This window comes from Biomphalaria glabrata, chromosome 13, assembly GCF_947242115.1.
Source record: "Biomphalaria glabrata chromosome 13, xgBioGlab47.1, whole genome shotgun sequence".
Classification (NCBI taxonomy): Eukaryota; Metazoa; Mollusca; class Gastropoda; family Planorbidae; genus Biomphalaria; species Biomphalaria glabrata.
This window is the reverse complement of record NC_074723.1, coordinates 21,760,702-21,787,769: the sequence shown is the minus strand read 5'-3', so window position 1 is coordinate 21,787,769 and position 27,068 is coordinate 21,760,702. Positions and strand designations below refer to the sequence as shown.

General features: G+C 35.2%; 1 protein-coding gene across 1 annotated transcript; it reads left to right on the top strand.

Annotated features, from left to right (window-relative positions):
* Positions 1–26,886, top strand: LOC129922456 (contactin-5-like). Its single transcript, XM_056008575.1, has 11 exons — positions 1–780; positions 6,770–6,934; positions 8,202–8,356; positions 10,399–10,522; positions 13,464–13,627; positions 14,124–14,250; positions 15,110–15,223; positions 16,986–17,082; positions 18,601–18,722; positions 23,822–23,899; positions 24,007–26,886. The coding sequence occupies exons 2-11, from the start codon at positions 6,784–6,786 to the stop codon at positions 24,048–24,050; spliced, it is 1,176 nt and encodes a 391-aa protein (XP_055864550.1). The 5' UTR covers positions 1–780; positions 6,770–6,783; the 3' UTR covers positions 24,051–26,886.
* Positions 26,887–27,068: the final 182 nt, after the last annotated feature.

Here is a 27,068-nt window from a genome sequence, read left to right as displayed (position 1 = left end):
ACATTTTTTTTTGCCTTTTATTTCCATAACGTTCTATGCACAGTTTTCGTTCCCCCAACGTGGACTTCAGAATCTATGCTCGAACTTGTGGAGAGATCTAGATCAACAGAGCACTCCGCAATAAGTGAACCTGTTCAATCTTGGATGACTTTTAGAACGCTGTAACATAGTGACGCTATATATAAGTGTGTATGTTTATGTCCGTAAGTAGGCAAGGTTTGATAAAAGAGAATATCAAAGAAAAACTTGTTTTCTCACTGGATAACACGTTTTCTACCTGGATAACAAGTTTTCTACATTTGCATCAAGTTTTCTACTTAGACATCTAGTTTTCTACCTGGAAATCAAGTTTTCTACCTGGACATCAAGTTTTCTACATTGGCATCAAGTTTTCTACCTGGACATCAAGTTTTCTACTTGGACATATAGTTTTCTACCTGGACATCAAGTTTTCTACTTGGACATATAGTTTTCTACCTGGACATCAAGTTTTCTACTTGGACATCAAGTTTTCTACATTGACATCAAGTTTTCTACCTGGACATCAAGTTTTCTACATTGGCATCAAGTTTTCTACCTGGACTTCAAATTTTCTACCTGGACATCTAGTTTTCATCTGGACATCTAGTTTGTCTTTTGTTTTACGTCAATGTAACTTCCGATTTGATTCCAGAATGCCTGCGGCACAGGGACTATGGGCAGTCTTTCAACATTTCAATTCCTCGTCGGTCATCCTATCTACACGTGTGTTTATGAACAGGTGAATCAGGAAACAGAAAGGTAATATGATCTTCAAGTATGTTACTTAACTTTCTTTCGCTATTTCATACGTGAGGAGAGCTCTTTTATTATTTCTAAAGAGAAGTAACTGTAAGTGTTTAAACTCTTATACTTGGATATGAACAATTGAGAAATAAAAAGGATGAAAGTAGAATGGGAAATGTAATCAAACAGAACACTGTCAGGTCAAAAACAGTTTTGGAATATATAATTTTTTTTTTAAAGTTAGACCCAAAAAACTCAAGATTAAATTAGAATGGACAAGATATTAATAAATTACTAGTAGAATAGATAATTCTCCATGTTAAACCGATCACAAATTGTAAGAGCAATTGCTTTACTCTTTTGTGGCTGTACGTCTCGAGAAGCGATCCTTTCCCACTGAGACCAAGCCTTAATACATAGCTGCGGTCACATGTTGGGCATCTATAATCACCAGACGCCGCAACATTTTTACCCTTCTTTCTACTTCTGGTGTGTGCACCATCCACAATCCTGGACTCTTTCTGTATGCATGCCCTCTATGTGGGTCTATCCAGCTCTTCTTTCTACTTCTGGTGTGTGCACCATCCACAATCCTGGACTCTTTCTGTGTGCATGCCCTCTATGTGGGTCTACCCAGCTCTTCTTTCTACTTCTGGTGTGTGCACCATCCACAATCCTGGACTCTTTCTGTGTGCATGCCCTCTATGTGGGTCTATTCAGCTCTTCTTTCTACTTCTGGTGTGTGCACCATCCACAATCCTGGACTCTGTATGCATGCCCTCTATGTGGGTCTATTCAGCTCTTCTTTCTACTTCTGGTGTGTGCACCATCCACAATCCTGGACTCTGTATGCATGCCCTCTATGTGGATCTATTCAGCTCTTCTTTCTACTTCTGGTGTGTGCACCATCCACAATCCTGGACTCTGTATGCATGCCCTCTATGTGGGTCTATTCAGCTCTTCTTTCTACTTCTGGTGTGTGCACCATCCACAATCCTGGACTCTGTATGCATGCCCTCTATGTGGGTCTATTCAGCTCTTCTTTCTACTTCTGGTGTGTGCACCATCCTGGACTCTGTATGCATGCCCTCTATGTGTGTCTATCCAGCTCTTCTTTCTACTTCTGGTGTGTGCACCATCCTGGACTCTGTATGCATGCCCTCTATGTGGGTCTATCCAGCTCTTCTTTCTACTTCTGGTGTGTGCACCATCCTGGACTCTGTATGCATGCCCTCTATGTGGGTCTATTCAGCTCTTCTTTCTACTTCTGGTGTGTGCACCATCCTGGACTCTGTATGCATGCCCTCTATGTGGGTCTATCCAGCTCTTCTTTCTACTTCTGGTGTGTGCACCATCCTGGACTCTGTATGCATGCCCTCTATGTGGGTCTATCCAGCTCTTCTTTCTACTTCTGGTGTGTGCACCATCCTGGACTCTGTATGCATGCCCTCTATGTGGGTCTATCCAGCTCTTCTTTCTACTTCTGGTGTGTGCACCATCCTGGACTCTGTATGCATGCCCTCTATGTGGGTCTATCCAGCTCTTCTTTCTACTTCTGGTGTGTGCACCATCCTGGACTCTGTATGCATGCCCTCTATGTGGGTCTATCCAGCTCTTCTTTCTACTTCTGGTGTGTGCACCATCCTGGACTCTGTATGCATGCCCTCTATGTGGGTCTATCCAGCTCTTCTTTCTACTTCTGGTGTGTGCACCATCCTGGACTCTGTGTGCATGCCCTCTATGTGGGTCTATTCAGCTCTTCTTTCTACTTCTGGTGTGTGCACCATCCTGGACTCTGTATGCATGCCCTCTATGTGGGTCTATTCAGCTCTTCTTTCTCCGAGCTTTATGTGTACGACTCTCCTGTCTTCTATCAGATCACTCGACAAAATATCTTTGCGGGACACGACCATGCGGAATCGGTTTCACATTTCCACGGCGTCTACTACTTGGCTCTTAATAACTAATAAATGATATTTTTTTTAAAAAAGCAAAATTTTGTGTCCGCCCCTATTCCCTTCCCCTGTTATGAAAAAAATCATGTTTAAGCCCATGCATATATCTAATCAGAGAGTACAGTGTTAATGTTTGGTGATAGAGATCCAAACTTAGAATACCTAGAAGACATTAGTCTAGACTAGAATACATAGAAGACATTAGTCTAGAATACATAGAAGACATTAGTCTAGACTAGAATACATAGAAGACATTAGTCTAGACTAGAATACATAGAAGACATTAGTCTAGACTAGAATACATAGAAGACATTAGTCTAGACTAGAATACATAGAAGACATTAGTCTAGACTAGAATACATAGAAGACATTAGTCTAGACTAGAATACATAGAAGACATTAGTCTACACTAGAATACATAGAAGACATTAGTCTAGACTAGAATACATAGAAGACATTAGTCTAGACTAGAATACAGGATCTAGTCTTATACTAGAGTGAAATTGTGTATTAATAAATTGTAAAAGTAATATATATATTGTCACAAATCACAAATTCTTACAGTCCAGCTAATGATTTATACATAAGGTGTTGGGTATAATGTTCCTGAATATAAATTATTTATTAAACTCTTTACTAAATACATAAACTGTCAAATTTATAGGAAATCTATGTCCACGAATTTGTAAGTGACTAATCACCAACAGGTGAGTTTGAGTACGGTATTACATTTCAATTAAAATTTGTGAGTACGGTCGTGACGTTTCTCTGTATGGACGATTTGGTCAGCATGACCTTGTCTTATTTACATATCTGTTGGGACGTTTTCAGCATGGGCCCTTCGCAGGGAAACTTGTTACCATAGACTATTATCATGGGCACTTGTTAGCGTGGATATTTATCATGGATACATTTTTTTTTTATTGGCACTTTATCATGGAAGCATATGTATGGACACTTGTTAGCGTGGATATTTATCATGGATACATATGTATGGACACTTGTTGGCGTGGATATTTATCATGGATACATATGTATGGACACTTGTTGGCGTGGATATTTATCATGGATACATATGTATGGACACTTGTTGACGTCGATATTTATCATGGATACATATGTATGGACACTTGTTGGCGTGGATATTTATTATGGATACATATGTATGGACACTTGTGGGCGTGGATATTTATCATGGATACATATGTATGGGCACTTGTTGGCGTGGATATTTATCATGGATACAAATGTATGGACACTTGTTGGCGTGGATATTTATCATGGATACATATGTATGGACACTTGTTGGCGTGGATATTTATCATGGATAAATATGTATGGGCACTTGTTGGCGTGGATATTTATCATGGATAAATATGTATGGGCACTTGTTGGCGTCGATATTTATCATGGATACATATGTATGGACACTTGTTGGCGTGGATATTTATCATGGATACATATGTATGGACACTTGTTGGCGTGGATATTTATCATGGATACATATGTATGGACACTTGTTGGCGTGGATATTTATTATGGATACATATGTATGGACACTTGTTGGCGTGGATATTTATTATGGATACATATGTATGGACACTTGTTGGCGTGGATATTTATCATGGATACATATGTATGGACACTTGTTGGCGTGGATATTTATCATGGATACATATGTATGGACACTTGTTGGCGTGGATATTTATCATTTATACATATGTATGGATACTTGTTGGCGTGGATATTTATCATTTATACATATGTATGGATACTTGTTGGCGTGGATATTTATTAGTGCTCATACGTGTATGGACTCATATATCTGTGCCCGTGGATATTCAAGACACCTATATTTGTCCTATTACAATCATTGTATTTCGATGCAATGTATTGAATGTAATATAATAATGATAGTAATAATAATAATAATAATAATAATAATAATAAGTTGCAAGTTGCAAAGTTAATACACCAACACTTGGCTTTGACGTACAAATTGATCGGTAAGGACACTCCCCCTTATTATAAATACTCTCCGCAAGAGGTTCTCGAGTCTACTGAACATCTGCTGTACTGGGATAGGCCTATTCTGACCGACAAAACGGTAGATTTCAATCGCCCGGATCTGCTGTTCATCGATAAAAAAGAAAAAACCGCTACCATTATCGATATCGCCGTACCACTGTCTCATAATTTAAGAAAAACTGAGATAGAAAAACAAAGAAAATATGGGAACCTAGGCTTGGAGATTAAGCGTCTATGGAAATTGTCCAAAATAACAATATACCCCATTGTTATATCAACCGAGGGGATAATAACAACTGACCTCACAGACACCTTCAAGGCCCTTAACATTCCTAGGAACATCTTCGTTGCCTGTCAGAGGGCGGTACTGCTGCAGACCTGCCACATCACCAGAAAATTCCTCAGTGGAAACTGTTAAAGGGACTACGATGAATTTTGTTTCTCTTTAGCGAAACTCGACCCTGGCAGTGCCAGAGAATGACTACTTGTTCATTTCTAACATAATAATAATAATAATAATAATAATAATAATAGTAATAATTTTATCATTTATCAGGAAATTCGTCTAACAATGTGTACATTAAAAATACATAATTACTATAGAAACAAAATATATGTTGACACTAGTTTCACTCAAACATAACATGCGAAATGTTTATATCAGAACAATTCTATTCAGTGGTATGATTGCCTGGGGAACAGAGGAGTTTGTCTGGTTTTGTAAACGGTATTATGTATCTCTTTGTTTGGGTAAAATCTCAAAATCCTGGCCCAGAGGGTGTTATTTTTTTTTAAATTTTTTTAGCTTTCTTATGAATTTCGCTCTCGAGTATTTGTCGGAATGGAGTTTTTTTGCTACCAATGATTTTATTAGCAACAGATATCTGCAGTTTATCAAGTAAATTGGTCTTAAATCGATGCTTTTTTTAAATTTTAATTATCATAAAGCATTCATAAAGTTTTCTTATTTTGCAAAATAAAATTGTATTAGTTAACTCATATTTCAATGTATGATTTTATTTTATTTTTGTAAAAGAAATAATGCATTTGGTATGTGTATATTAATTTTATCTTTTTTAAACAATTTTAATATGAGTGTTTGAGTGTTATTTAGTAGCGGTCAACAATGTGCCACTGTTTTGTGTGCACTCTACTTCAATGAAATACTTCATCCAGAGGCCTTGAATGATGGATTGGACAATAACCAACAAACTTTGTCCGTATTCAACCATAAATTAGATGAACATTCAATCACACCTGCTGGGCCAGGCTCACACTAAACCATATTCAATGTAACAGTCAGGAATGCTTTGAATATTAACAAAGTAACACAATGATACAATCACGTTCGCCCTGTACACGTCTATTTTGTACGGAGGAGAGAAGAACTTAGCTGATACTTTATACTTTATACTTTATACTTTATACTTTATAGCTTCTGATATTCGACCTAAAAATGTTTCAATCTGCTTGTTACCTGCATTGCTTACCAAACAGATGACCCATGGATGGACGCGGCTGCCTCTGAGTTTGTGTTTACGTAAAATCTCTTTGTAATCTTTTTTTTATTATTATTATTTTATTTCGGTCCAGGTATTTGGCGATTCTCCCAAACTTCTTTGATTTCCCCCGCGTCCTGGTGAAGATCACTTGTCTCGGGTTTTTACGGAGAACACTTTTTTCACAAATTTTGATTAGATGGAATTTTTCTTCTGAATGATTATAAATAATAAACTAATCTACTCGCCATTATATATATACATTACCAGACTTCAAAAGAGACATTACACCGGACTTTACAACAGACATTACACCAGACTTCACATCAGACTTCAAAACAAACATTACACCAGCTTTCACATCAGACTTCACAACAGACATTACAGTGATCATTACACCAGACTTCACAACAGACTCATAAAAGTTGACTGGCTTGAAAGTGTAAGTGTATGGAGCTTCTAAAACCCTAATTGAATAAAAGTTTAATAACAAAATTGTATTCCAATCCCCTATTTCATTAGGTAATGTTAAAAAGATGAAAGTTCTGACTCATATGTCAGTCGTCGTTGCCTTGACATGCGCAGTCCTAGCTGTTTGTGCCAAGCAATGTGACAAAACAGAGGGCCGAGCTGTGCAGTGCAACACTGCTAAAGGCGGGAAAAGGTCAAAAAATTCACCGAAACACTGTAAGTTCCTTTTCCTCTTATTTTCATTTTAAAATAAGTTTTTCCTGTAATTGAAAGCTGTTTGCAAGGCAGTGTTATGATTTGGTCAAGCAAAACAGCTTTCCATCAATTAAGAGAAGATAATCAACTCAAATGCATCTCTGACACCTAATACAATCTGCATTTAGAAATGGGCCTGAACTCAAACATTGATATTGGGTTTTACAAAACCTGGAGGCGATGCCGAAAAAAAAAAATTGTTGGAACTCGGAGTCGAAAAAATGCCTGCTAAAAACAATGACATACAAAAAGCAATTTGTTTTCAGACTATTTCTCCTTTATAAAGTACTCCTTCTTCCCTAGTGTCATTAGAGAAAGGAATTGGTTGCCTGAATCAGCCTGGAAAGCAAACGACTTAGCAGAGTTTTAGTCATTGATTAACATGCGTGACTGGATTGATACATGAAATGCGTAGGACGCAATTATCTCCTCAATTAAAGTAATAAATAAATAATATATATAAATACGGTGCTTGTTTGTAAAACAAAATAAATAGGTGCCGGTACTCAGTGATGAATTCCCTATCTTTTAACTATTATTAAATTAAACGTTAAAATACAAGAAAAGTCATATTTTTTTTCAAAAAGGTGCAGGTACGCCGTACCGGTGCGTACCGTCACAAAAAAAGCACTGTATATGTATATTTATATATATATTGAATATATATGTATATATATTGAATACTTAAACTGCTACACTTAAAGTCATTTTAAAGGCTTGCAAATTTAAGTCTAAACACTCTTAGAACCTGTTGGAAGAATGACTACACACGAACACATAAACAACAATTATGACATACAGACACATACACTTTCTCTCGCACACCATCACTCATTCACACATAATTTGTCACACACGCACTCATTCTTACACAAACACACTCTTACACACACAAAGTTACTCTCACACACCCCTCACCTTTTACAGACACACTCATTCTTAAACACACACCATCACTAATTTACACACACACACAGAAACAATCACTCACACACACACTGACTCTTACACAAATAATCACTCATTTTTAGATATACAAACAATAGCTACACACACACCCACTCGCAAATATTCTTTCTCTCTCTCTCTCTTTCTCTCTCTCTCTCTCTCACACACACACACACACACACACACACACATACAGACCGTGAGCTAATGAAGACGAATGACAAAATGGACAAATTAAAAAAATAAAATAGATGTACCCTGAACTGAAATGTTTCTACAGCGGCGCCCCAGTGGGAAACGAAACCGACAGAGAGCCACTTGGACATAAGAGAGAACACTAACGTTGATCTCTCGTGTGCTGTCCGAGGTCAGCCAGAGCCTGGGTTGTATTGGCTGAACGGAAGAAAGCGGATAGACTCCAATAACACAAGCAAAGTGAGTGAATAACCTCTTCACCTTCATCTATTTCTTAGTCTGTTGGGCACCACACAAGATTTGTCAACCATCTTTATCCATTCCGCTTTGTCTTTTGCCTTGGATACAACCTGTTTCAAAGGCAGGCCCGTCCATTCTTTTATTTTGTCTTCCGCTTTGTCTTTCTGCCTCTTCTTCTTTTTCCTGGTACTGTTCCCTGAAGAAAGGTCTTTGCAAGCCCCGAAGACCTTAGAGTTTTAGTTTCCGTTTGTTTTTCCACTAGTTAGCAAGTCATCGTAGGGTCCAATGGCTTCAGTAACTCTGTCTCTATATCTCTTCGTTTGTGATGTATTGACTGCGAGTGGCCAGACAAAATAGTTTCTTGAATGTCTTAGTTTCTCTTGTTTCGTTTGTATGTCAATTGATTTGGATCATTTACGATTCTATAGTTCTTTGGATTTATTTTATTACAATACCTCTATTCAAGTCATAACTTCGTGGAGGAACCTGGATACTGATCTCAAAAACGGCTCTACCGATTTTTCTAGAAATTTAACTGTTGAAAAGAATCGAAAAGAATGACTAGTTTGTTAACCATTAGGTGAAAACTCTCGTTTCACCTTTTTAATTTTTCAAAAGAAAGAAATTTAAGTAAAGTAAAGTAAAAATAACAAACGGCGTAGTCGGGCGTAGTGTACCGATAACTAAGTTGTTTATTAAATTTAAATCTACTTAAAGCTTTGCTTATATTTTTTTTAAAGTAAATCTAATGTACATTATGTCTAGATTCTAGATCTAAATGTAGATCTAGACTAAACTTTCAAAGTTCTAAATCAAATACTTGTAATGAAGGTAACAATAATAATTAGCTTTTTATACAATGACCGCTGGCCTAATTGGTAGAATGGTTCGTTCAAGAAGCTGACATGTGAGCTAAACAAAAATTGTAATTAGTTTATTTTATATATATTATTTTATCTAAAGTTGTATAATGGAGATATTATCTTTAAAAAATATTTTTAAAAATGTTTTTCTTGTTTAAAGTGTTGAAATAAACAATAGTGGGTTTTTAGTTTAAACTCTAGTAGAGTGGAACAAAAGAAGACAAAGAATTCATCTAACTAGCTAAATAGTTTTATAAATCCTTTTTCAAAAAACAAACAAAAACTTATCTTAAGGGAAAGAACTTAGCCCTTTACACTATGTCTTTCATTAATGTACACGTTAATTCCCTTATTCAATATCAAACAAAATAATTAATTAGGCCTACCAAAAATTGACTAATTGTTTTTTTTTTTTTTATTGATTCATGTTCTGCTAGGTACAGTAAATAAATGTTTTTATGGATCAACTTGATATGAAAACGCTTGAGGGAGAAATACCGTTAACAATGATTTATGGGAACTAAAAACAACAAATTAATCCCCATCTGTGAATATAGAATAATTAGCTTCCCTTGTTGGTATCAAACACAAATAATTAAATCACAGTAATTAACTGACTGAATGGTTACTTTCTTTTATTGATTCATGTCTTGTCTACGCCAATGAATAATTGTGCGAAGTTTCAACTTGATCCGAAAATGGGTGTGGGAGAAATAACGTGTACACACTTTTTACCAGACAGATAGACAGACAGACAGACAGAGTGAGTTGACATAAGCTTTGTAAAAAAAAAATATGTGTACGTTTGTCAAACAGGCAGGGTCGGTGAATTTTTTAGTCAAACAGTTGTATATTTTATATCCTTATTCCAGTGGTATGTGTGTTGGTTTTAGGGACCCAATGCCCTTAGACTTCTGCTTCGGATGCTTCTTGAAGAATCAATTTAATAGCGTGCAATGGCATGTAGTTTGATTGATTTCAATATTGGCTCACTATTGTACATCAAAGTTGCAATTTTAATGTTAACTCTGCAGCGTTTGGACTTATTTTGATGACTTTGGTATCCTAGAAACTACTTTTAGATCCTTTTTTTATTATTTTAAAAAACGACTTTCAGAACGCTTTATATGTATACCTGAGAAAGTGTCATTTATTGTATTTTGTATATGACTATTCTAGTATAGGTTAAAAGACGGACATTTGAAAATCTTTAATGTCAAGTGGATCGACGCTGGTCCATACACTTGTGTGGCGGAGAACCAATATGGACAACTCAACTTTACGTTTGAGATTAGAGTATTAGGTGAGTAGTTGATTATACTGAGATTAGAGTATTAGGTGAGTAGTTGATTAGACTGAGATTAGAGTATTAGGTGAGTAGTTGATTAGACTGAGATTAGAGTATTAGGTGAGTAGTTGATTAGACTGAGATTAGAGTATTAGGTGAGTAGTTGATTATACTGAGATTAGAGTATTAGGTGAGTAGTTGATTATACTGAGATTAGAGTATTAGGTGAGTAGTTGATTAGACTGAGATTAGAGTATTAGGTGAGTAGTTGATTATACTGAGATTAGAGTATTAGGTGAGTAGTTGATTATACTGAGATTAGAGTATTAGGTGAGTAGTTGATTAGACTGAGATTAGAGTATTAGGTGAGTAGTTGATTATACTGAGATTAGAGTATTAGGTGAGTAGATGATTAGACTGAGATTAGAGTATTAGGTGAGTAGTTGATTATACTGAGATTAGAGTATTAGGTGAGTAGTTGATTATACTGAGATTAGAGTATTAGGTGAGTAGTTGATTAGACTGAGATTAGAGTATTAGGTGAGTAGTTGATTATACTGAGATTAGAGTATTAGGTGAGTAGTTGATTAGACTGAGATTAGAGTATTAGGTGAGTAGTTGATTAGACTGAGATTAGAGTATTAGGTGAGTAGTTGATTAGACTGAGATTAGAGTATTAGGTGAGTAGTTGATTAGACTCACAAATTGTTTGTAGCTCCAGACAGCTAGTACAACTAAACTGATGTAGGCGTGTTTAATACTTAATGTTTAACATAAAATAAAATGAAACAAGCCACTTTTAAAACAAACCTGAATATAACTTTTATTTGTTATTTATGCATAAATATGCAACTTCGACTTTAAACGAAATATAGTGATTAGACAATTAAAATAATAATTAAAACAAGTCTAACAAACTACATACACGTCTGGCGTCTCTGATTAGCCTGTAGTTCAATTTTTACACCAGCTTTTTTTTTTCATTTGAATTACGCCAGACCACCTCGTGGTTCATCTGAAACTCTTCAGTCTATACAACCAAAAACATCCGCTCAACTTTCCTTTTGGTTACATCAGCAACATGTACATACACACCATAACAGTAATCAACATGCTAACATAATCCTCATTACAGCGTGTTTTACTTAATTCTAAGTTTGTATTAACTATTAGAGTGCATGTTTTAAGATTGGTTTCTAACTAAAGCTAATGTTTTTTTAATTCTCTATTTTTTAAGGTACAAAATTATTACCTATTTTGTCAACATTGCTTCACGCTTATCTGCCTTTGAAGAAGCAATGTTTTTTTTAAATAAGTTTTTACCTGGTATGTTCTTTTTGTCACTGCACCCTACTTTTTTGGGGGGTTTTCTTTTTGTTTTTGGAAGGAAAGCCCCACCCCGGGCGACTATCTCTAGGGGTCGAAGCGGGCTGAATTATTTATCAAGGGGGCAAAAGGCAAAATAAAAATGTATTTTCATTGTAGTTCTCAATCCATGTTTGAATATTTTAAAATGACATTATTATCGATGTTTTAAAAATACCATATTTGAAGCAAGAGACGTGGTTTCATCTTATAATAAGGATCTTTTCAATTGTATACCTTTGTCGTGATCAGTTAAACGAAAGTATTGACTTAGAACGTTTTAAAGAAGTTTCAGAGCAACTCTGATGTAATTTTTCACGACTTTCTTGTGTCAGAATGGGTGCAAATTCTTAAATTCTTATATTGTTTAGTTTGCTGCAAGACGTCTTACTTAAGAGGAAGATGATAGAATTTCCCTGTACATGCCAGATCTGCCTTATTCTTTATTTGACTTAATTTGACCTACGACTTTTGTGACTAGGATGAATAGCTCTCTCTCTCTCTCTGATAGTAAGAAAACACTTTTACTATCGACCCTTTCCAAAACCTTTTTACATGCGCTATTTTTCACTAAGAAAAAAAATGCGTTTTGATGCCAGAGTACAGAAATTTAAACTGGACAGATTTTTTGTTCCGAGTGTTTCAGATACAGGGGCGTCTATTCGACAGGTTAACGCTTTCAGATGGATCGCACAGAAAAAAATGATCTGTCTTGGAAAACGTTTCAGAAAGCCTGAAAATATTTAAATCTGTGTGTGTGTGTGTAGGCCTACATTGTGTGTTTATACTTACTGTTGTAATAAAGTCTAAGCTGTTGAAAGCAATATTGCTCGAAAAAAATCTAAGTCTATTCCTTGCGGGTCACATGATCGACTTGTGTCCCGCTTTCACCCCGCAATATAACCTTCTTCCAAGTGAAATTGCAACATTCATCAGGCGGAAAGAAATAATTTACTAAATGGAACTGTCTTTAAAGCAAGAATTTTATAAATTATTAAGCTCTTGAAGGAAAGTTTTGTGAATTTTTTCCTTTGAAAATAAAAATCGCCTACGTCTATCCGACGATCCATTTGCGATCGATTTGTCAAGTGCTACTACATGCTAAAACTGATGGACTTTCAAGACCAGGCTTCCCTGTTTGGCAACTTTTGAGCATTGCAGATAATTGGTTGATATGTTGTGTTCTCTATTTCATATATTTACGCATGTCTGCACACGATGTTTGCAAGTACTTTTGTTAATAAAGAAAGATTTTCAGTTATAAAAAGGGTTAGTTTTATTTGTAATTGCATCGAGTATGAATTTTTCGTCTCAGTGCTAAGAACTGAAGTACTTACGATACATTTGGACATTCAGAAGTGGGTCTCGGGACAACAACTTCAAACATTCAACTAATTGCTAATGAATTAATGCTGGATAAAATGTGTTTGTAAAACAAATGGTGTCTGCTGTATTACATTTCTTTTTGTTAGCGCAGATGCGGCCCGCATGTGGTAAATTTACCTCACGGGATGAAGAAGGTGGGGCATCACTGGTAGAACGCTATCAGAAAAACGGAGACTATATTGACACCCTTTTCTTTTTTGCCCAGAGAACATGCCATTAAATGACATTGCTGTGGTGGACCAGCCTGTGAATCAAACAGCTCAACTTGGCGACACTGTTGTTTTTCAGTGTAACTCTGATGACTATCCAAAGCCAAATATCTCTTGGACACGCCAGAGAGATGGTCATCATGGATTGGAGGTTGTCCATGTAAGTTTTCAACTAGGATTTTTTTGTCTGTTTTTCCTTAGAATTTCATTGAGACTTTTAGAGGTAACAGCGTACTCGTGTTAACAGATAGGCCTATGTCTATGTGTCTATGTATCTCTATGGCTCTTCCTAAGCTATGTATCCCCCATTGACTCTTTTCTTTTGAATGCTATTTGTTTTTCTTCCTAACTTGTATTTATTCTTTCACTTTCTGTTAAGATTTTCTTTTTTTTTTCTCGTTTCATTCTCTTTTCTTTCTTTTTTTTTTTTCGTTTCATTCTCTTCTCTTTCTTTTTTTTTCTTCCTTTTTCTCGGTCTCATTTTTTTTTGTCTTGCCTTTGAGTCTTTTTATTTGTGTCCCCCTTCTTCTTTCTCTCTCGCTCTCTTCTATCCCCACTTGTTTTTTCGTCCTTTCTCTCATTCTTCCTTTCACTCTTTCTCTCTGATCAAAGCTCTAGTATATTTCCCCTATTCTGACCGCCTGACTCTCTGACAGAGCAATAAAGAGAAGAAACTTGTGATTGAAAACGTGAAGAAAGAGGACCAGGGGCTGTACATATGTAACATTGAGAACTCCAAGACACGGGTGGAGCTTGTAGGATCACTGCGGGTCATAGAGCCAGGTAGGTCTGACATGATGGCTGACACAAGGGCTGTTTAGGATAGACAGAATAAAGTGTACCCAAAGACCTATATATATATATAGGCCTACTAATAGATTGAAACAGCCAAATTTCTTAACAGATACATATGAACGTAACTCTTTTTCAAGCTCTAAGGGAATTCGCCTTATACATTTTGGTAATCGTTCTTCTGTCTCTGAAAAGTAAAGATCTTTTGTCTTCAAAGTTAGAAATAATACAATCCGATTTTGTGGATTTTAAATACAAGATGCTATTAACCACTGAACTATATATTCAATCAAATCAATCATTTAAAAAAAAATTCTTATTAATTTTCCATAAAGATAACAAAATTGGTCGTGTTTCGACAACCTTGATTTACATTATTCAAGCCTATTGATTTTAATTATCTAATGATTTTAGATTGTACATTTAAATAGAACTTTCTAGATCTTTACGTAGATTCTGGGTCTAAAAATTGAAGGGTATTATAGTTTTAACATAACGTAGATCTATATCGGCCATATTACATGTTATATAGATGTTATATAAGTTAGATTAGATTAACACATGGAAGATGTAATTATTTTCTCTTTTGAAGTAACGTATGAAATTTATAAGAATTAACTTTAAATGGACTTTTGATGACAAATATTTGTTTAATTTGTGTGTTTTTTTATATTAATGGCTTTAAAACTGTGAAAGTCTGCTCAGTTGATTTTTTTTTTTTGCGTTTTTCTTTGTATTCTATTGAAAATAAAAGTTAATTTGCACTATTTTTTTACTATTATTTAAAAAAAAAAAAAAAATTTTAAGTCAAATATCGATCATATTTTCTATGTGAGTCTGTTCTCCTCAGGTGAAAACTTGCCATTTGAGCCCAAGTGTTCAATGCATCTGAAACGAGAGACTTACATTGACCATGCAACAGGCTGTAGGACATCAGAAGCTGTTGATTTATATTATTGTATGGGTAAGTGTATCTTGCCAGAAAATCTAAAGCGTTTTAAAATAATTCTCCTGGGCACAGAACCAGCTGGAAGATGGCGAGCTTGTCCAGATGTAAGATAAATTTTTGCAGAGAGTTGTCTTACATATAAGAAGGACATCTATAGCGAAGAAATGTAATTTCTGTAATAGCATTCCTGTCTTTTAGAGCGAAAAGATTATTAATATTGCAAAGAGAAATGTGCGCCTGAAGACCAATCTATGACTTATATACTGTGTAGCAAATGAACAAATTAACCAAAGCATATTCTATTAAAATAATTATTTTAAATTTACGAGCAATAACATAGACGCTGTCGCCATATTGAACTATTCTGTTTTAAAACGTCATGTTTACGTCGGGGGGCCGATAGAGGGGAAACGATCATGTAAAAGACAGTAAGAGTTCTCTCTCCTTTTATAATTCTTGCTAATGATTGCATTTTGGCATTAAAGATATACGAATGTAATTGATAGCATATATAACTTATATTAGTGACAGATTTTTTTTCTAATTCTTGACTATAATACGCAAGAAAAAGTATTGGTCTACCCGGTGGGGAGAAGGTGATTTCTTCTATCGCCCCTACCACCTGGTAAAACCCTCTTTCATTTTATATTTACTAATGATTTAATTTGAGATTAGAGTGTGGTGCGACATAATAAACAAATGGGTTCAATAATTAATAAGTAGCTTATATTATTAAGATTCTCAACTTTTTTTGTTCATACACTCTGATTTCTGCTTGAAAATTGGACCGCCTCCCCCCACACTCAAAAGCCTAGAGTGGAGAGGGCAGCAGCTGTAATCGTCCACTCCCCAACGCCACAGGAGCGGCCAAAATACCAGAAGAGGAACGACATATAAAGATTAATTATAGTATATATCAATAAGATGCTTTTATCATATAGACATGTAACTAATTATGTTAACAGCCTGTGATTTCTGCAGAAAAATTGGATCACCCCCTCACTCAAAAGTTAAAAGGGGGGGGGGGGGGCTGAATTGATGCAATCGACCCACCCCACCAATTCGGCCAACATACTAGAGGGAGGTGGCGATATAATCCAAAAATAGGTCATATATTATTAACATAAGTTAAGAATTCGTATATTAATTCTGGGATTTCTCTACTAAAATTCTTCCCCCCCCCCTTCCTGGATCCTCTAGTGGTTGTCACGATGCATGTGCCGAGGTATTTGTGAATTCTTGAAGTCCATTGCTACTTAGAGTTCTTCTATATGTCAATATAATTAAACTGTCTACTGTCCACAGTGACATTCATCCACAAAAAAACATTATCCTGTATAATATTGACGTTTAAGGCCGAGCTGATATAGCAACTGTTTGCCCAACTGTCTAGAGCTGATATAGCAACTGTTTGCCCAACTGTCTAGAGCTGATATAGCAACTGTTTGCCCAACTGTCTAGAGCTCATATAGCAACTGTTTGCCCAACTGTCTAGAGCTGATATTTAAAGGAAACAAGTTTGGTGGATTTGACTTGATCACCTGAAAGAAAACGTGAATTCGAAATATATAGAATTTTCGAGAATACAAGACTCTATTGAGATAACTCAGCTTAGAACATGTATCGACAAACTTTCAGCTAAAACCAATAATGGCAAACACACGAAATGTTATCTGGAATGATGCCAGGTTAAGGGTTAGGGGTTAGGGTTAAAAGTTAAGAACAAATGTTAAACAGGAAAGTTTTGTATTACATTTTTTGTTCATTGTTGACTTAGGTACATGCGGGCGGAGTTACTTTATGCCAAAAATAGTTGTTACAGAGAACCTTAGCAAAACCGAAAGGGCTGATGATGTCATTGCGCAGACTTGTCAGTAAGTTGTTTTTTTTTTTAATTCTTTATATTAGAATTATGGTTAAATCGTATCAATTAGCAATGTCTATGGCTCACATTATACTTGCTAGACTGCTTATTTTTTCAGAAACATTAGGCCTCTAGCTACAAGCTGAAAGACAAATGTTTTCTTATCGACTTTTTTCATTAAATCATTTGGTTCGAAAACAAAAAGGTATTTCCAATGGACTGGAAATGTTCTATCAATAGTCCAATATCTAGGAGGAAGGGGTACACGACGTTTTGACGCTACCCTTTTGTCTCTGCCGTTTTGGCGCGAGGGGTTTCAACAACAATTTTTAAACACAAATCTTTTTAATAAACATTGATTTTTCACTAATAACTTTGACCATGACATGAACTCTGGGTGGCTGCCTGGTCGTGTGGTATGAGCTTGGGACATGTCTCGATGATTCTGGGTTCGAACCCTGCGGGCCCCACCACACAAACATTACAATATTAGAGATTTAACAATAAATACAAAACAAACTAAATCTCAAATCTAATTAATAAAAATAACTATCAGTATTGTTCTTTACAATTACATCAGAAATACTTTGAACACAAACATACATATTAAACATAGATATGTATAATGCACCATTCTTCTTAAAGATATAATAAAATGAACATATATAATGTGACTCTAAACGCGCTAATACGTCCCACGCCAAAACGATCATCGCACCGATTTGATGAGTAACTACCAAATTGTCTAGTTGTTTTTTTCTTGGGGGGGGGGGTAGGGGGGAAACCAGTGTCTTGATTGTCTCTATACCACAGCAATGATCGAAATAAGTGATCAATATTTTTGTAATTTGTTTAAAATTGTATCGTTTAGATCATATAAAAATGACTCATTATATTGCGTCTTGCTAATAAACAAAATATGAAATGTTGGCTGGACGTGCTAGGTGGATACACTTTGTATACAACAATCCTTTTTTTTTTAAACTGCTGTTGATATTCGTAAGAAAAACTTTTTCCAAGTTTGAATAAAAAAAATTCTCTTTAGTGAAATCACTAAACTTAGTGGGGAGTGACACTTCAAGGAGGAAGACTAAAAATTAAAGTAATAAAAATACATAAAACACTGAGCCATAACTTTCAAGTACAAAGACAAACCTATAAAACTAATCAGAAAAACAAAGGCACATTTCTTATTTCATATACTAGAATAAAGTCGTGTTAACTTCTTCCCTGATGTTATTACAACATAGAATGTGTTGTCTGAAAAAAAAAGACTTTTAAAGTCCTTATTGACATTTAAGACTAGATGGATGGATACCACACACAACGTTGTTCTAGTCTATTTTGAAAAAAAAGTCTGCTATTTAAAGGACAAGATGAAGGCAAATGTTTTTCTGCTCATGCCTGGATATAAACAGTAGCAATCCGAGCCTTGGGCGTAGTTGTATAGAATATTTCAATGATCAATGATGAAATATTTGTATGCCGAATAGATACATTCTTTTGTTCGATGTATTCATTGTCTTAGGTGCTGTATTGGTAAACTAGAAACCATGAAAATAGTAGAGATGGAGTGTCCATTAAGACAGAAGAGTCTGGCCTATATACCAGTCTTACATCGTTGTGAGTGTCAGCCTTGTGGAGGCATAGGTAATGTTTTTTTTTTAAACCAGGCAATCATTTCTTTAGTCATACTCTGTTGTCTAAGAGAAGGCACAATGGGTGCCGAGAAGTGGTCTAGATCGAGCGGGAAATTGGTTAACTCGTAAGTTGTGCCGGCTCCAAAAGACTCTCACAAAGCATTTGCCTAAAATTCCATTTCCCACATAGTACCGGCTACTGGTTGTACAGTTCAAGGAAGTGGAATGAAAATATCTATTAGATACATTTCATTTGTTCAAAGTGTACAGTAGAGAATGACTCTTGGACTTCTTATAAAGGTTTTACAAAGTGTATTGTAGAATGACTCTTGGACTTCTTATAAAGGTTTTACAAAGTGTATTGTAGAATGACTCTTGGACTTCTTATAAAGGTTTTACAAAGTGTATTGTAGAATGACTCTTGGACTTCTTATAAAGGTTTTACAAAGTGTATTGTAGAATGACTCTTGGACTTCTTATAAAGGTTTTACAAAGTGTATTGTAGAATGACTCTTGGACTTCTTATAAAGGTTTTACAAAGTGTACTGTAGAATGACTCTTGGACTTCTTATAAAGGTTTTACAAAGTGTATTGTAGAATGACTCTTGGACTTCTTATAAAGGTTTTACAAAGTGTACTGTAGACTGACTCTTGGACTTCTTATAAAGGTTTTACAAAGTGTACTGTAGACTGACTCTTGGACTTCTTATAAAGGTTTTACAAAGTGTATTGTAGAATGACTCTTGGACTTCTTATAAAGGTTTTACAAAGTGTATTGTCGAATGACTCTTGGACTTCTTATAAAGGTTTTACAAAGTGTACTGTAGACTGACTCTTGGACTTCTTATAAAGGTTTTACAAAGTGTATTGTAGAATGACTCTTGGACTTCTTATAAAGGTTTTACAAAGTGTATTGTAGAATGACTCTTGGACTTCTTATAAAGGTTTTACAAAGTGTACTGTAGACTGACTCTTGGACTTCTTATAAAGGTTTTACAAAGTGTATTGTAGAATGACTCTTGGACTTCTTATAAAGGTTTTACAAAGTGTACTGTAGACTGACTCTTGGACTTCTTATAAAGGTTTTACAAAGTGTACTGTAGACTGACTCTTGGACTTCTTATAAAGGTTTTACAAAGTGTATTGTAGAATGACTCTTGGACTTCTTATAAAGGTTTTACAAAGTGTATTGTCGAATGACTCTTGGACTTCTTATAAAGGTTTTACAAAGTGTACTGTAGACTGACTCTTGGACTTCTTATAAAGGTTTTACAAAGTGTATTGTAGAATGACTCTTGGACTTCTTATAAAGGTTTTACAAAGTGTATTGTAGAATGACTCTTGGACTTCTTATAAAGGTTTTACAAAGTGTACTGTAGACTGACTCTTGGACTTCTTATAAAGGTTTTACAAAGTGTATTGTAGAATGACTCTTGGACTTCTTATAAAGGTTTTACAAAGTGTATTGTAGAATGACTCTTGGACTTCTTATAAAGGTTTTACAAAGTGTACTGTAGACTGACTCTTGGACTTCTTATAAAGGTTTTACAAAGTGTACTGTAGACTGACTCTTGGACTTCTTATAAAGGTTTTACAAAGTGTACTGTAGACTGACTCTTGGACTTCTTATAAAGGTTTTACAAAGTGTACTGTAGACTGACTCTTGGACTTCTTATAAAGGTTTTACAAAGTGTATTGTAGACTGACTCTTGGACTTCTTATAAAGGTTTTACAAAGTGTACTGTAGACTGACTCTTGGACTTCTTATAAAGGTTTTACAAAGTGTACTGTAGACTGACTCTTGGACTTCTTATAAAGGTTTTACAAAGTGTACTGTAGACTGACTCTTGGACTTCTTATAAAGGTTTTACAAAGTCTTGGTACAGCCCGAACGTTGTTTTTAAGGTTTGCTGTTATACGTCCAAGAAATAATAATCACAGTGGCGTAGCATCCAAGGCGCGAAGGGGTTCAATGAACACGGGCCCTCAACCATTTAGGGGCCCACACCATCATACCAACCATGGGGCCAGGGCCGGATTTACCTTTATGCAACATAAGCTCTAGCTTAAAGGGACTCCAAGAAATACTTGTTGTAGTTACATATAATATCTGGACTATATGGGGCCTCATATCTCAAATAGCTTAGGGCCTTTTCTACTCTAAATACGGTATCTTATCTTTCATAATACAGATACGAGTCATGCATTTAGTATAATATGATGCGTAAGGGTTTCATTACTCCTGGGCACATGACTAATTATAATGACCAATCGTGCCCTGCCCTACACGAGCTCTTGGATATTAAACAAGAAAAAGAAACATCCTATTCTGTTACTTCGGAAAACGTTAAAGATGTTGACTTTTTAGCTACTTATCGTGACTGAATTGGTGAGGAGGTTTAGAACAAATATTTTAAAGATAGAGCGATAATTACATTTATCATGGAATAGTGTCTTTCACTTGAATGACTGCCTTGTCGTCTGGTATGTGCACTGGACAAGTCATTCGGATGGTCTCAATGGTCCCGGGTTTATATCCCGAGACAGCATCACTGCTGCTTGTTTTCAAGCCGAATTGTAAAAGAAAAAAAAATGATATGCTTACTTATGACTTCACTTCATCAACAAGTTTGCCAAACAGACAGACAACATGAACGACTGAGAACGGTGGATGATGCAAAGAACACATTGACGAAGTTGACAATTACTGACTGAAAGTAATTCATCGCATATAGAAATTTTAGTTTTGACTTCAGGAAAATAAAGGACAACTCCTTAGCTCGACCCATACATTCAAAACGAGATAATAGACCTGCTGGGCAATTTTAGCAAAAATACTAAAGAAGATCCAATCTGTGCCAATCGCTATCATGGCTGACTGCACTCAAGAAGTATTAACAAGTTTATTAAATGAACATTATTTTCTGGAATTGTTTAGTGAATTCCGATGACGAACTACTTAAAGAAATTGCAATTGGAGAATCATTTCTAGGTTCTCAAATTTGTGAGAAGCAGAAGTCTACAGGAATGACTGAACAAATACTCTAAGTAATAAAATATCACAATCTTTCTTTAAATTACTTACGATGGGGATCCATCAACATATTCTTGAACCCGGGCCACGGGTACCTTGCTACGCTACTGAATAATCACCCAGAGGGATAAGCATGAGTATTAATTACAAGTATGTTAATAACACCTACAACAAGATTGTGTTGGAAACCAGAGATGCCTGAACCAGTGGCGTTACTAGAGGGAAGCGGTCAGCACCTGGTGCCATCGACTAGGGGGTTTTAAAAAGCATGCAACCTTCAAAATATAGGTAACTTTAGCTAGATACCATGTACTTATGTACGATTAATATACGGATCTATATCTAAATATATTTCATTATATTTTGTGTACATGTATTTTTGTGTGTCCAAAACGTTACGTGCGGAATAGAGGAGCGCGACTGAGTAGATGTAGTAGAAAATAACGGATGTATTGGCATTGTAGTTATTCCATATTTGAGTATTGATCAAGTAAAAACGACATTAGTAACGACTTTTACATATTAAATTATGATATTAATATGATGTTTATATATTGATTCAAAAGTTTTTTTTAAAAAGAACATTCCAAGATTCTACATTCAACTATCTTTTTCCATCCCAATGGGCACATTTCTCCAGCTACAAGTTCAAGATCATTACAAACGTACACTCTCTTGCCAAGAACGTCTTTTGCACTTCAATAGTGGCATGTCCTGCTCCTTCTTAAATTTTATTTTAGCTGCGATTTTGTTACTAGGAGAAATGGTGCATTGTAGGAGCTGTGGCGTCACTAGGGGGGTGCGTGAGGGTGCGGTCCGTACCGGGTTACACCCGTTAGGGGGTGACACCCAAGTAAAAAAAAAAGCACTTTGCGAATAACTGACTATTTAAAAAAAAATAAACGACAGTGGCTAAATATTAGAACATGTTATTCACAATTAATAAATAGATCTATATACTTTTTTTTTCCTTTTGACTAAACATATTTGAATTTTTAAATGAAATTCTATCAAAAGGTTTAAAATGCTATATCATATTTAATATCACAAGGAAAACGTGAAAACTTACCTTCCATTGTATACCAGCTGCATGTATGTATATGAACACTGCTATGATTTGATTTGATTTTAATCGAATTTATTGAATTTGTAGCTAGCACCGTAATATCAGGATGCCAACCAATAGTCACTGTTCAACAAATGACGACATTCTTCAGGCATAAAATATTGACATCTCACATATAAATAATGTCAATTTTGTAGCATTGGAATGTAAATAATTGACCATTGAGATTTCTGAAGATGACGATATTATTTCATTTTTCTGTAAAAGAAGCTCTAGACAAGATGAAGGAATTGTTATAATGTGTCAGACGAATGATATACTTGAATATTGTAGAGGATTTTTCTTCTTGACTAGTTAAATGGGGACGATTTAGTCACTGAATAGCAAAAAACTGTATGCTTTTGTTGTCGACTATTTTCAACTAATTGTCTTGAAATGAAATAGAAATTTGTCACTTAATTTAATGTTGTTGTTTTTTTTTTGAAGTCCAAAGTCGGAATATTAAAAGACGTATGAAGAATTCATTGGAACGGAAAATTGGAAAACGAGCATCCGGCTACAAATACCAACAGAATAGCTATTTATTAGATGTGTATAACATTCACTCAATCTATGTGGTCAACATTCTTTTTCAGAAATGAGCTTTTGCTTAGCATTTTTTGATACGCTTGAAATACTTTTTTCGTTCGCCACTAGAGAGGGGAAGATGTAGTAGAAGGCCAAAGATATACAAGAGTAGGCCTATCTTTAAACTATTGACAAAGTGGTGACTAATTAAATCTTTTTTTTTAACAAAATAATAGCACGTAAGTGTTATGAAATAAGGCTCTTCTAAAAAAAAGCACAATAAGTCACATTCAATAAATAAGACAATAAAAATATGAAGATGCATATATATATATATCAACTTCTTACATCAATGGGTTTGTTTTCTTGTTTGTCAATTGTTGTTTTTTCTAATATTTGGAAACAAAATACTTTTACATTTTATTTGTATTCTTGTTCACAGACAGAAAACAATCTAAAAATGCCCAAGGTCATCGTTCACTTCGAGTTGGTAAAACAAAAAATAGAAAAAAGAAAAAAAGTAAGCAGACATACAGATAGATAGAAATAGAACTTGGTATTTGCACATAGATTGCAATGTTTTAATACGTTTATTTTCTTGACATTTTTTTTTCTTGTCTTTTTCAGAACCTCCCATAAAAACTAAAAAGACTCGAAATCCAATTTCCTAATTTATCTTTGATGTTATAAAAAAGTTTTTTCTTTGCTGTACCCAGTTGTAAAAAGAAAATCTGGTGTTAAAAAAAAAAACACATCACCAACGGTCGATTTGTTTCAATACTTCACAATTTTGGTTGGCATCTTTTAGAAGTTTTAGCCCAAGTTACGACTAATGATTGATATATTAACATTTCTGCGATAAATGGTTGATGGGAGGTTGACTTTTACATAGGACTAGGATGTAAAGTTTAAGATATTTATTTTGTACAATTTGTAGTTATTCTTTTTTTTCTTATTTGTCGCAGTTTTTTTTTGTTGTTGTCTGTGTGATTGAGTCGAATGCTAATCGTTATTTTGACACCAACTCAGCTGCAATAGTTTTCTTAAAGTCTACCAGAGTTCTCGGATCTTTACTTTTCCTCGTTGTTTGTCTACGAACATTTAAGCATCTTATAGAGCTGCTCGTTGAAGTGTGGCAGCCCTGTCAACTACAGCTATTTTGTGACACCTGGGTCAGCTTCAGTTTAGTGTGGTACCTCCACCAGCTAGAGTTTATTAGTGTGGTACCTATGTCAACTACAGCTATTTTGTGGCACCTGGGTCAGCTTCAGTTTAGTGTGGTACCTCTACCAGCTAGAGTTTATTAGTGTGGTATCTATGTCAACTACAGTTATTTTGTGGCACCTGTGTCAGCTACAGTTTAGTGTGGTACCTCTACCAGCTAGAGTTTATTAGTGTGGTACCTATGTCAACTACAGTTATTTTGTGGCACCTGTGTCAGCTTCAGTTTAGTGTGGTACCTCTACCAGCTAGAGTTTATTAGTGTCGTACCTATGTCAACTACAGTTATTTTGTGGCACCTGTGTCAGCTACAGTTTAGTGTGGTACCTCTACCAGCTAGAGTTTATTAGTGTCGTACCTATGTCAACTACAGTTATTTTGTGGCACCTGTGTCAGCTACAGTTTAGTGTGGTACCTCTACCAGCTAGAGTTTATTAGTGTCGTACCTATGTCAACTACAGTTATTTTGTGGCACCTGAATCAGCTACAGTTTAGTGTGGTACCTCTACCAGCTAGAGTTTATTAGTGTCGTACCTATGTCAACTACAGTTATTTTGTGGCACCTGTGTCAGCTACAGTTTAGTGTGGTACCTATGTCAACTACATTTATTTTGTGGCACCTGTGTCAGCTACAGTTTAGTGTGGTACCTCTACCAGCTACAGTTTAGTGTGGTACCTATGCCAACTACAGTTATTTTGTGGCACCTGTGTCAGCTACAGTTTATTAGTGTGGTACCTATGTCAACTACAGTTGCTTTGTGGCACCTGTGTCAGCGACAGTCTAGTGTGACACTTCTGTCAGCTACATTTTTTTTAGTTCAAGTGTCAGTGTAAATGTTAGTTGGTCTGTGAAAGTGAGCCTCGAGAACAGTTGTTCTTCATGGCGCTTCATTCTAACGTGACCGAAAATTAAATTTTTTTTTTCTTAAACAAATCTTTTCTATGAGAAAGAAATTTAAAATCATTGCCACATATCTCAATGCTGCAGGATTAGACTCCCTTTTTCTATAAAAAAAATAATTAATTACCACTAACTGATTACCTAACTGGTTATCTTGATCCAAGAATGGGAAACAAGAAAGAAAAAGGTGTACAAAACGTAATAAAGGGAATAACTTCACAAATACAGCCACGTGTCAATAAGCAGCATTTATTTCTCTTTTTGATACCAAGCGAATATTTAATTACCAATAATTAATTAACGAATTGTTATTAGTTGTTTTTTTATTCATGTTTTGTTAGGTACAACATATGAATGTGTAAAGTTACCACTTGATCCGAGAAAGGTTGTGGGAGAAATAACGTATACAAAACTTGTACCAGACAGACACAACGACAGAGTGAGTTCATATAAGCCTTGTACAAAGTGGAATATTAAAAGGGGAAAAAGAAATAGGTAACTGTAACATTGGTAGGTTCTCCGAATCTTGTAGGCCTACATCTATATGATCTTATCAATTTGACCTATCGCAATCTTTAATGTATTAATTTTCAACTCGTAAGCGAGGATGAAGGTTTGATCTTGTAGTGAGACTACGTACGTCCACAATAATAGGTATTTAGAATAAATGTGAGATTATTATTTGTTTTCAATTGCAGAAAATAATAGGCCCTAATGATAGCAATAAGTCCGCAGGATCACATACCTAGATATATACTATGGACTATGTTAAGATATATTTAGACTGGACAATTAAGTCAATGTTTGTAAAAACAAAATGTTGGTATCAATGGTGAAAAACAAAATGAACGCAAATAATTCCGCAAAATCGCTCAAAACCTTAATAAAATGAGAATTTTTTTGAGTTGTACAATTTCCATTTAGTGAAACTAATCATGCGAACTCTATATTCTTAATGCTTCAAAACAATAACTATGGATTTCAATTTAACCCTAAATTAGTGGCACTAGAATTAGTTTCTTCGTTACTTCCAAACCATTTTTTCCCCATTCTTATGACACACTTTTTAATATACATTTTTTGGTGAGCTTCTGTATCTCCACATGCCACTGGCCAAATAAGAACTAAATCGATGTTTATTTATTCAATTATCGGTTATCTTATACGTGACAAGTTTTCTTCATAAAAACAAAATAATTGTTTCATTGCCTATCCAAGTGTTAATCTAGTCGCGCATGTGAACTAGAGACTTACAATCTACTAAGTCATTGGTGGCTGGTTCAGGTCATTAACATAACAGTCAATCAGTACGATGTAGATTTGCTACATGTTAAAAATGGATCAAGTTTTTGTTCTCATGAAAATAAATGTCATAAAATAATTTCCTTAGTTTGTTTATCTTTTCTTTTACGTATCGTATTCTTTTCAAAACTATTAAATATGATATATAAAGACTATCATGGGCGTAGCCAGGATTTTTTTTTCGGGGAGGGTTTTGGGGGGGGGGGGAGGGAATTCCCCCCTGACCCCCCCCCCCCCCGCGGAAAAAAAATTATATATATATATA

What these genes read in the sequence shown, in the direction of transcription:
- LOC129922456 (XM_056008575.1), top strand. Translation starts at nt 6,784, where the DNA reads ATGAAAGTTCTGACTCATATGTCAGTCGTCGTTGCCTTGACATGCGCA. An exon ending in ATGGATTGGAGGTTGTCCAT is followed by an intron (nt 13,628 to 14,123) that starts GTAAGTTTTCAA and finishes ACTCTCTGACAG; the next exon opens with AGCAATAAAGAGAAGAAACT. An exon ending in AAATAGAAAAAAGAAAAAAA is followed by an intron (nt 23,900 to 24,006) that starts GTAAGCAGACAT and finishes TGTCTTTTTCAG; the next exon opens with AACCTCCCATAAAAACTAAA.